Raw genomic sequence first — 11,571 nt, forward strand, 5'->3', positions numbered from 1 at the left:
CCCACAACAAACTTCCGCCTTCGGACTTTTGGCACAGCACCACCGGCACGACATTCGTTGGCAACAGCCTTATTCGCCAGTTTGGAGACTACTGTACATATTTCACTTCAGCATGGCTCGATTACGGCGTGCTCCAGTCGATGGCAGCGAGCCTTGCAGAAGCACGTGCGAAACAGACGTGACAGATTCACCGCCCACGCGGCCAGCAAGACGGAAACCAGCAGCGAGATACACGATCCCGGAAGACTCAGATGAGGAAGAACCTGTGACACGGAAGAAGAAACCAACAGCCCCAGGAGACCGCTCGAAATCGGCCTCCCAGATTCGACTTGCTCCTTTGCAATCTTTGAGCAGCCTCAGCGACTTGACGATACAGGATGATACACCGGAGAAGGCGAGGCGTAGATCGCCTTTGAAGCAGGAGGCGCGGAGAATGTTACAGAAGAAATCTTCAAAGACGTCGAACCTGTTGGAAGATGCACCCACATCTACTCAGATTTCTCTGGCAGCGCACAGCGAATTGGATCGCGAAGAAGAATCGGCTGAAAGTGCGGACGACGTGGATGAGGAAGTGGACGTCGAAGAGAGTATTTGGTGTGGCTCAGAGCCCGATGCATCAGCATCTGAGGATGACTTGCCCAGTCCGAGTTCATTTTTTCCAGCAAGGCGGAAGCAAGCAGATCAGAAGCAGCCTGACTTGGCAAAGCAATTGGAAGCACTTCGTATTTTCGATGCCGATACCGATGCACCCACGAAACGTCCCGCAGCGCGAAATGACAGGTTGGTCTCAGCAATACGCCCCGGCAGTTCCTCAGATAAGGAGAATCAAGATGCAATCATCAAGTTCTCGCCACCTCGGTCTAAGAAGCCGATGGTTGCGCGAGAACCAGACGAGCGACCATCAACACCTCCTCTTCCACCGCCTTCGCCCACAAAGCTGAAGTCTCCTTCCAAGCGGCCACCACGCATACCCACACCACCTGGTCGTCCGAGCCTAGACGCTTTCTGGACAGCATCAGCAGTCAATGACTGGAACGACCAGTACTCCCCACAGAAGCCCATTCGGTCGCCGCGAAAGCTCTTCGAACCACAGACCAAACTCTTCGACGACACACCGATAGCCTCACCCGCAAAACTCGCCAGCCCAACCAAACGCTCCAAAGCCGAACTTCAGGCCCGGAAAGACTGGGAAACCCGCAAAATATCTATCGCCGAATCCTTCCTTCAGGAGCTCGATCAAACCATCACCCAAGGCCGCATCGCAGCACTGTCGGCCTCCACAGGTGGCGTCCAGATAATCTGGTCCAAAACTCTCAACAGCACCGCCGGACGCGCCAATTGGCGCCGCGAAACAACAAAATCCCACCCCTCCAGCACCAACAAAGACCCCACAAAACCAACATCAACCACCACAACACACAAACACTTCGCCACAATCGAACTCGCCTCCAAAGTCCTAACCTACTCTCCTCAAGCCGAAACTCAGCTCCTTAACGTCCTCGCTCACGAATTCTGTCACTTGGCGAATTTCATGGTCTCAGGTATAAAAGACCAACCACATGGAGCGAGTTTCAAAACTTGGGGGAGGAAATGTAGTCAAGCGTTCAAGGACAGAGGGATTGAAGTCACCACGAAACATAGTTATGAGATTGAGTATAAGTATGTTTGGAAGTGTGTGGAAGAGGATGAGTGTGGGATGGAGTTTAAGAGGCATAGTAAGAGTATTGATCCGGAGAGGCATCGGTGCGGGGGTTGTAAGGGGAACTTGGTGCAGGTTAAGCCTGTGCCACGAGGAGGTGCGGTAAAGGCGGCGGGTGGGAAGGTGGAGGGTGGTGAAGCTGGGCAGAAGAAGTCTGCGCCGCAAGTCAATGGCTACGCGGCGTATGTGAAGCAGCATTTTGCTTCATTGAAGAAGTCTTTGCCGCCTGGGACGAGTCATAAGGAGGTTATGGAGGCTTTGGGGAGACAGTACAGGGCTGAGAAAGCAGCAGCGGGAACCAAGACAGCGGATTCTGGAGCTGTTCCTGCCGCAGACGAAGTGGCGGACAAGTTGGCAAGTGTCAAGCTGAACGTCAAAGAGATCATTGAGCTAGAGGATTAACCGTATCATCAAGCTGCCATAGATAAGCCATTATGCTTGATTGTTGTATTTATCTCAGCAAGTCCACTTGAGCTTTGTGATCAATTAACATATCTCGGCGCATTCCATCAATGCATAGCTTTCCGGCTGATCAGGCATCAAAAACATGCTCCCTCGTTCAACCATTCACACGAAGGCTGAAAGCTTTCCATGAACAGCAAAGGTCATAACTCTAGGTTCGAGAGCTGCCATACAACACTTCACTCCAGCTCCGCCCATCAGGTCATCAGCTTGCAAGACCAGAAGAACCCGAAAGCCCGAAAGAGAAGACACCTCACTGCTGTATGAAGTAGAGCAAATCGGATTGGGTCATCAAATCACCAAAAAATGGATTGGAAGCAAGAGATGATCACCATATCAATGATTCCGCACTAGTAGTTACACTCTATTTTCTTTGCCTCCATTTCCCTCCATTCTACCCATACATGTCCGAAGATACAATGCTTCCGTGGATATCTCGTAAAGATCGTGATGAGTCTATGGCCATCCAATGCTTAATGCCTTCTGCTCTTTCTGAAAGAGTGTGTCTGCTACTGCTTCTGCGCGCTGCTGCTGTGTAAAAGGACTGTGGGTTCTAAATCCTGATTCCAAAACGCCCGCTTTGCCCGGTCTATCCCCAAATTGGATCCTAGACTCCAGGTCTCCCAATGCAATTGTCGTGATATTCGTAGTCATCGTGGTCTTTTCCATTTTGGCCAGTGTGCTGCTCAGCCCAAGAATGTGTTCACAGATTGATACCCAGCCCCAAGCCGACGTTGAGTCCACCGAGGCCAAGGTTCGCGTTAATGCCGATGCCGCCGCTGGCATAGTAGGAGCCCCAATTGTAGCCTCCAAGTGGATACGCTCCCCAGCATGTGAGCCAGTTGAGTGGGTTGTGGTCCCAATAATCGGCGTAGCCCCAATAGGGCAAGAAACTTTGGCAGCCGTTAGCGAATGGCCAGTTGAGCCAGCTACCGCCACAGTTTGGCCAGCACTGTGCATTGGCTTCGGCATCGCGCTGCTGAATGCTGTTGGAGTCTTTGTTGTTGGTGCTCTGGGTGGCGCCCTGTTGTTGTTGCTGCTTCGCCAGCGCATTGGCTTTGAGCTGTTTCCAGTCCTCCATGGTAGGGATCTTCGCATTCGCCAGTTTGTCTGCACCGAAGTTCGTCTCATATGCCTGCTTGAACTCTGCGCCGAACTTGTTGAAGATTTCTGCTTCAGAGTCCCCGGCTTGTTTGGCCTTGGTGACTAGTTGGGACATCTCGGCATTTTGAGCATTGATTTCTCGAGCAACAATGTTCTGCTGATGGTTAGTGATGTGAACTGGAGAGGCTTCGAGTGCCACTCACTTCTGTTGGTACTGCGAGAACGCCAGAGAGAGCCAAAGAGGCGACAGTAGCAGCAACGAGCTTGAATTGCATATTGATTGATTGTTTGATTGTTTGATCGAGGCGTTGACTGGAACTGATGAATAAAGAAGTGCTGAGCTGATTGTGATTGAACGAGGTGGTTGTACTGGTTGTTGTGGTGTGGAGATGCTGATGCTGATGATGAGTTGAATGTCAGGAATTCTTTAGTCCTTATATCTGATTTCTGTCGCCATAGAGGCCGGAAGCATAGCATGTGAGTCGTCGCTTTGCCTTCCGTAACGAAGACGTTCGTAGACTCTCGCACATGGCAACAATTGGGGTCGAAGCTGGGGGTTGAGAGGGATATGCCTGTCGACATGCACTATTCATACATCGGCAACCATTCTGGGCAGTACTCTTTGAACTCAATAGTTGTTGCTCTTCCCAAAAAGGTTGGCCTTCCAACTCAATTCATGGATCTTGCTGATCGGAGCTGAGGAACACCAGTACCGCCAAAGCATGTTGCTATTTCGTGCTGGCCTGCTCGGTCGGCGTGACGTCGATTTTTTCTTCACAACACCAACAATAGTATCGTGCCGCTCCGAACCTTCTTCCACGAGGTTGGGCGTTGGGCGTGGCATTTGGGGCTCTGGCCACAGACTTCGCTCAGAGACCGAAGGACTGGTGGGCTGCATAGCACCTGTATTTGGGAATGCAACAAACAATGCCACTGAAGTTTTGTCAGCCCTATCCCGGATTTCAGTTTTCGTTCGACGTTGGAAGAAAGTGCTGAGCCGAGCATTGCTGACAGGCACGAACTGCTCGCTGACAGGTTCATCCTCATCGCACAATGAGCGTCCCTTCCCCATTTGGTCGTGTCTGACTGGAGCCACGAAAGATATTGACGGGGTAGTTTCCGAACCCTCAGTCTCTGCACGACCTCTTCCGACCGTGAACCGAAGAGAGTTTGGTGTTACTGGTTGTCGGAGATCCAGACCGCTCTGCATCCTCGTGCTGAAAAGACCTCAAGCTTTCCACAGCCACCCGCACAGGGAAAGACCACCGCAGCGTTTTCCTCTTCCAGCTGAAAATGCCCGAACAAGGGCTCATTATGCTATTCGTGCATGTGTGCATGGGTACTATAGTGATCAGACAGTGTCACTGTGCCATCACGTAATTCATGCCTTTGCACCTTACCGTTAAGGTTAATTCTTCTGCCCAGTCGGACGTGCTGCTCTGCTCTGAGTCTGTCGCTAGGCTTGCCTCGTGCCATAGCGCTGGTAAAGACCGTCTATCTTTAGCAAGACAACCAGGAAGCGGGATTGTGCCGTTGTATGTCGTGGTTGGATTTGCGGCGGAAACGTGATTTTGCCATGTTGGTGTACGAAAAATCGGTGCTTGTCATAAACCACATACGGCAAGTGTGCTCTGTGCCTGCCAAAAGTGTCAGTCAGCGATCGTCACATGTGCTCCTGCTCCATTCTGGCTTTCGGGTTTACTGCTTCCGTTGGACGTACAGTACTGCACAGCATACGAGCTTCGATCTCACATGCATGTCACTCGCCTTCCTCCCTGGATCACGATATCTCTGCCTAGGGCAACAGCTCCCAAGCGTGTGGAACGCCGTGAGATCCGCCAGAGTACCCCATGGCTTCTGTTAGAAGACTCCCTGCAGTATCGTCAACGCCAATCATCAGACCTTCCCAATACGACGAAGTATGCAAACTTCGGCCATTATCGGTTCTCGCGGAAAGTAAGGAAGAGAGTACGAAATGTTATTCCACTCTGCGCGTATCGACGAGAAACACGTCTCTGAGCACGATCGCGATACGAAAACACCAATGTTCACCCAACCATGGCCTGTCGAGCGGCCAGATCCCAGCCATCATGTCCTAACGCCATCGATCATTCCGTCATGGTATCCTGCCACCCCAAGAGAATCCTGTACATCGTGCCCTCATCAAGTCAACTCCAGTCGTGCTTCCTGCAAGGCTCGAGAGAGCTGCGTTCAATGCTGCCACTATTGCGGCGTCTGCAAAAGTCCAGCATCAGGCGCTCCAGCGCCGGCTCTCGCCTGCTGCACCGTTCGATGATGCGGATCAATGTAATCACGGTTCTCAACCGTAACACTCTTCGTCTACACATCGCAGTCAAGTCAGCACAAGCAATTCCTAAGCCTCGCCCCAAGAAAGTGAGAAGTCAGACTTACCATATGGTTAACCTTGTAAACGCCGACCAACCTCGCCGCCAACTCAAACATATTGTTCCTCAACGAAATAACAATAAACTGCGCATTCTTCGTCCTCTCCTTGATATACGCCGCTACAATACTCACATTCCGGAAATCCAACGCAGCATCAATTTCGTCCATGACGTACAATGGCGTAGGCTTGTAATGATGCAGCGCGAAAACCAACGCCAGGGATGAAAGCGTCTTCTCACCACCCGACAGATTGCCAATGTTCTTCCAAGATTTCTTGGGAGGCATGACGGAAAACAAAATACCCTCGCTGAAAGGATCCAGTGAGTCGACGAGCTCGAGCTCGGCGTTGCCGCCCATGGTGATCATTTGATACATCTCTTTGAGGCGTTGAGAGATGATGAAGAAGCCCTCCATGAAGCCTTCGAGACGCAGACGGCGGAGATCATCAGTGCGTTTCTTGGCGGAATCGCGCGCTGCGAGGGCCGTGTTGAGGTCTTCGAGGCGGTCACCATATTCTCGGACGCGTTTGCGGTACTCAGCGAGGACTGAGAGTTCGACGGCTTGGGAGGTGCGATCTTCGAGAGACGCAATTTGTGCTTTGAGGTCGTTCTTGTCGAGGTCTTGCAGCTCATCGCGAGAGAGTTCAGGGACGGGCTCGGGTTCCTTTTCTTCGCCGTCTTCGGACACATTTTGCAGTGTGAGCTTGCTGAGTTTCTCTGTCCAGTAAGCTTGTTGCTTCTGGTTCGTGGCGAGATGTTTCTGGCTCTCTTCCAGTCTGTTGCGCATTTCGACCTCTGCACCTCTCGTGTCGTTGAGCTCCGTCTGCATCTCGTCAATTTTGTTCTTGAGCTCGTCCAGCTGTTCTTTCTTCTCTTCGAGTGCAATCTTGCCCTCCTCATATTGATTACGCAGGTCTGAGTTGCCATTGTTCTGGTTCTGCGCACTCTGTTCGACATTCTCGAGTTCGGCAGCGATCTTTTCCAGCTCGGCTTCGGCATCCGCAAGAGCTTTTTCGTGCTTGCTTCGTGCTTTGTCTGCTTTGGTCTTGGACACTTCTGCAGCATTCAGACGCTCAGCGAGCAGGTCAATCTGCGCCTTCAGGCTGTCGACCTTGGCCTTCTGACCACGCATTTTCATGCCGCCAATCTCCATGATCTTGTCTTGAAGCTCTTTGATCTCCAACTCCAGACCTTCTGTTTCTGACTGAAGCTTCTCAATATCCTTCTCCATGGAAGCGATGCTCTTTTCGAGAGACGCAGTCTTGCTCTTGTCGGTCTTGGACCCTCGCTGTTCGTTGGAGAGCTCCGACACTCGATGCTCAGCGTCCGCAATATTGCGATCAATGCTGCCAAGTTCCAATTCGAGCTTCTGCACCTGCGTCTCGAGCTTCGGTATCTGATTCTGCAACTGCCTCACCTGATTCTCGAGCTCTCGCTGCTCATCTTGAAGTGCAGAAAACTCTTTCTCAAGAGCGTCGCGATCGACTTCGTACTTTTGCACCTGCTCCTTCGTGGTATCTGCTGCAACTTTGGAGGACATGGCGCCCTTGGACACCTTGTTACCACCACCGCTCATGGTACCAGACTTGTCGATGAGCTTGCCCTGGAGAGAGACCACTCGCCATCTCTTAGCACCATAAGCAACTCGATCCGCTTGCTGCGAATCGTCTGCGACAAGAGTATTCTGGAGCACACTGTAGAAAGCTGGGAGGAAACGCTCGTGCTTCGCTCTGACCAAGTCGAATAGTCGAGGGCAGTTTTCCGGCGTTTGAATAGGTGAAAGGTCCCGCCTGGGCAACTTGTCGAGACAGATGAAGTTGGCGCGACCCAGATTGTTCTTCCGCAGGTACTCAATACATTGCTGAGCTGCTTCGACAGTGTCCACGACCATGTTGTCAAGGGACGGACATGCCGTAGAAATGGCGACATCGTACTTTGCATCGATGGCTCCGAGGTTGCCCAATCGTCCGTGGAAGCCATCAACACGACCAGATTCTTTCAAGCGAGTCAAACCAGCAAGCACATTTCCTTGGCTCTGCGTTGCCGACAGGCTAGCGCGAGCTTCGTCTGCTTTTGAACGTGCATTAGACAGTTTTGCTTTCAGAGCGGGCTCTTTCGCTGAGACTTCATCGAGCTGCTTCTGGGCGGCTTGGACCTCCTTCTCGGCTGACTTGCGCTGCTTCTTGCACGTCTCGATCTCGGCGGCTTTGGCCTCGCGTTGCTCTTGTAAAAATTCGATCTTGGCCTGCACTTCAGCAACGGCGGTGGCACCAGCATTCTCGCGCTCTCGAAGGATGTCAAGCTCTGATTGTGCGACAGCAATCGACGATTGCTTTTCGCTGATCTTCGCCGACCATGGCTCCAGCTGTTTTTGTTTGACTGCGATCTCATCGCTGATGCCCTGCGTCTTCCCCTTCAGCGACTCTCGAATCTTCGCCAGCTCCTCGTCCTCAGCTGTCATCTGCTCCTCGAGTTGTTGGATCTCCCCAGTGAGGCGCTCAACGTCATCGGCAGCCTGCCTTGACAGATTTGTCGCCTGGGAAATCTCGAAGTTGGAGGTCTCGCGAGTCTTCTCGGACTTCTTCTCCTTGTTCTTGAGGTGTTTCTTCTTTTCCTCGATCTTGACTCCTGCCTTGTCCATCTCGTCGACTTGCTTCTTCACAGCGGCCAGCTCCTTCTCCATTCTGTCATAGACTTTGGACTCGCTCTTGTGTTGCTTCTCGACAGCCTTGATTTTTGTTTCAGCCTCCTGATGTCTGCCAAGCTCTTCATTCAGCTCTCCTTGGACTTGAGCGATTGCTTCCTCCGACACTTGGATGTTGTCGGAGCACTCAGCGATATAGACCTGGTACAGTGCCGACTGCTTTGACGCAAGCTCGTTCTCATCGCGCAAATATGCCAGCGCCTTTTCTTTCTTATGTTCCAGCCCGTTCTTCTCCTTCTCCACGTGCTGAACTCGCGTACTCTTCTCAAGACACACCTCGTTGAGAGTCTCGGTCTCTGTTGCCGCCTCTTCGATAGGAGTCTTGTACTTGGACGTGCCGATGATATCCTCAAGATATTCCAGCAATCCGTCATCGTGCTCGTTGGCTGCCTTTGGCTTCATCTGTGCAATCGATTCGACTTCACCCTGCAGAATCAGGAAACGCTTGTGATCCAAGTCGATTCCCCTATCTTTGAGCAATGTCGTGACCGTGGTAAAGTCGGATGTCTTTCCGTTGATGTAGTATTTGCTACTGTTGTTCTTGAAGGCTCGTCTCGAAACGACCAATTCCGAATTGGGAACAACTTCTGAGCCTCCTCCTGGCAAATCCATGACCATCTGGAAATGCACTTCAACCTCGCAGTAGTCCAGATCTGGGTATTGCGCACTGTTGTGAATCAATGCAGAGATCTTGCCCTGCCTCATCTTGCTCGCGCGGAAACCAAAGACGAATAAAAGTGAATCGATCACATTGCTCTTGCCAGATCCATTGGGTCCGACAACAGAGGAGAAGGAAGCGTGGAAAGGACCGACTCTCTGCTGTCCCGCATAAGACTTGAAGTTGGTGAGCGTGAGCCAGGTTATTGTCATCCGTGGCTTTTGCTCCACAGGTTCTTGCGACACGGGCACACCCAGCGCTCTTCGCTTAACCACAATATCCATTGGTCTCTCCAGCTTTGTCAGATTCGCATCGATCTTCTTGAACGCAACTTGCGTCGCATCCGGGCCAGGCGTGCGCTGCGGAGCTTCGAGCATGTTCGAATCGTCGTCTTCTGTTGGTGTAGCTGGACCTTGCGCATCTCCATCCTTGGGCGGTGTAATTGGACCTTTCGCAGCCTTGGGAGTCGCTACATTCTCGTCCACAGTCACATCCGTCATGTCCACATCCTCTTGCATCGATGTATGGCGTGAGCTCTGGCGCGGCGTCTGCTCGTTCGCTGAAATCTCGGTGAGCGCGCTCCCTCGTCGCGACGAAGCTTCACGTGAATCTGGAGAATTTGTTGGTCGTGGTGTTGGTAGTAGCTGCGACTCCTCTTCCTGCAGATCGGGTGCAATGGATACGCGCGAAGCTCTGCTCTTACGCGCGCGTGCGTCTTTGACACTTCGTCGCTTGGGCGCTGCTTTCTTGGTCGGTGACTCGGGCTCTTCTGTCGCATCATCGGGTGGAAGGCTGGACACTTGCGACACATCGATAGAGGAATCGGTCGTTGTTCGTCGCGCGGCGGTTCTCCTTCGGGTCGCTGCATCGCCGAGCGTCTTGCGACGCGGTGACGCCTTTGCAGCTGGTGTGAATTCTTCCTCATCCTCCTCGTCCTGCTTGCTGACCACGCTCTGCTCTGCATCTGATCCGTCGTCCTCGTCGACAACGATCTTCCTCCTTGATGCCATTCGTCGCGCCGGCCTGGTCGACGATTCCGCCATGGTCGTGGTGGGCGGGGGTGTGCTGTTTGGTTAGTACGTGCAGTCACACTTTCAAAGCACTGTTTACAAAGCACTGTTTACAAAGTACTGCCCAAAACACTGGGTCGCGCTTAACCTTACCTCCACAGCCTCCTACCATTGAACGCGCCCCCACGTGTGCTAGAGTGGTTGTCACAAGTCGAGGTCCGCGCATTCACACACTTTTGTCTCCTCGATCGTCGTCTGCAGGCGATCAAAGCTTGTGTGAGGATGTTCCCGGTCGTCGTCTTCGGCAGGTCCAGTTTTGACATCACCTTGCTCAATTGTTCCTGAACTCTCTGAAATCCGCCTTGTCGCAGAGCCGCTCCTTGTTCTGCTGCCTCACTCAAGCTTGGTTGTAACGAACCCGCACCGCCATCACCATCGCCATGCAGCCCGCGGAGCGTGTGACCTGCAGCTGACGACAGACCCGAAGGACAAACTCGGTGTCCATACCACTTGTGACGAACTGGCGCCCCGAGGATGCCGGGGTATCCGCGAAGCGCTGTAGCAGTCACGAAGTTCTGCTCTGTCATCGAGCTGCATTGCAGACCAGTCTGTGCGAATAATGTGGCTCCTACCGCTCCGATTAGAGTCGCCTGCCATGGCAAGGCGAAAGGTTGCTTCTAATTCTTTGCCGTCTTTCCGCTCTTTATTACATGTCACGCTTCTGAAGCTTGAGAAAGGCGTGTTTTATCTCATCACGGCATCGAAAGCTGAAACAGGATTAAACCACAGGTCATAGCGCAGAGTTTCTTGACAGGCAGCTATGATATAAGGGCTCCGCCCTTCGTGCCGTGACTATCGTTGGCGATCATCATCACTTACAAGACTAGAACTCGAATACAGCCATAAACACCGGGAGAGAAATGGGCACCTACACACCGGCAACTTTTCCTCGGCGACCCAAGAACAGCAACGTCTTCACAGACACATACTATCATTGGCAACTGGCATACTACCGATATGAAGTCCATACTGGACTTTATGTCATGTCCTCGTGGGAGAAGATCGCATTCAACCTCGTAATGCTCTCGCTGCTGGCGTTATGTTTCGCTGCAGTATACTACTGCCTACCACGAGCCGCGATCAAGTCACTACAACGGCTGGCCTACTACGCTACTGGGACATACAGGATGGCATCGTCGCCTATACAACCTGGGCCTGACATAGCGCAACGCATCATACATGCAAGTGGAGAGGCTGTAGCAAGCTTGGGCAACAACGGCATCGCCGCTCTGAACGCGAGCATGTCACTCACGCCTTGAGACAATCCATCACGATCGCAAACCTTGGAAACATATACAAAGCAGTTCAGAACGCTTGGTACAATGCAGTGACAAGAGCAAGGATCCCAGAGATATCGATATCGACTTGAATCATCTCACGACGCCTTGCGATTCTTGGTCTGGATGTGACCGAGGCCTTCACACGACAGCGTTATACAAACGTACAAGGAAACGCTATCAAGACTTGTG

General features: G+C 52.3%; 4 protein-coding genes across 4 annotated transcripts; 2 read left to right on the forward strand and 2 right to left on the reverse strand.

The window, feature by feature from the left end:
• Positions 1 to 112: 112 nt before the first annotated feature.
• RHO25_002531 (uncharacterized protein) lies at positions 113 to 2,101 on the forward strand (the record flags this gene model as incomplete). The annotated part of the gene is made up of 1 exon (XM_023598103.2): positions 113 to 2,101. One exon carries the CDS (start codon positions 113 to 115, stop codon positions 2,099 to 2,101), a length of 1,989 nt encoding a protein of 662 aa, XP_023455529.1.
• Positions 2,102 to 2,864: 763 nt separating this feature from the next.
• RHO25_002532 (uncharacterized protein) lies at positions 2,865 to 3,540 on the reverse strand (the record flags this gene model as incomplete). Its single annotated transcript, XM_023598104.1, has 2 exons — positions 2,865 to 3,419; positions 3,469 to 3,540. 2 exons carry the CDS (start codon positions 3,538 to 3,540, stop codon positions 2,865 to 2,867), a joined length of 627 nt encoding a protein of 208 aa, XP_023455528.1.
• A 1,948-nt stretch (positions 3,541 to 5,488) lies between these two features.
• RHO25_002533 (uncharacterized protein) lies at positions 5,489 to 10,075 on the reverse strand (the record flags this gene model as incomplete). Its single annotated transcript, XM_023598105.2, has 2 exons — positions 5,489 to 5,605; positions 5,678 to 10,075. The coding sequence occupies 2 exons, from the start codon at positions 10,073 to 10,075 to the stop codon at positions 5,489 to 5,491; spliced, it is 4,515 nt and encodes a 1,504-aa protein (XP_023455531.1).
• Positions 10,076 to 10,962: 887 nt separating this feature from the next.
• RHO25_002534 (uncharacterized protein) lies at positions 10,963 to 11,361 on the forward strand (the record flags this gene model as incomplete). The annotated part of the gene is made up of 1 exon (XM_065602267.1): positions 10,963 to 11,361. One exon carries the CDS (start codon positions 10,963 to 10,965, stop codon positions 11,359 to 11,361), a length of 399 nt encoding a protein of 132 aa, XP_065458339.1.
• Positions 11,362 to 11,571: the final 210 nt, after the last annotated feature.

The sequence above is a fragment of the Cercospora beticola genome, chromosome 2 (genome assembly GCF_033473495.1).
Source record: "Cercospora beticola chromosome 2, complete sequence".
Taxonomy (NCBI): domain Eukaryota; kingdom Fungi; phylum Ascomycota; class Dothideomycetes; order Mycosphaerellales; family Mycosphaerellaceae; genus Cercospora; species Cercospora beticola.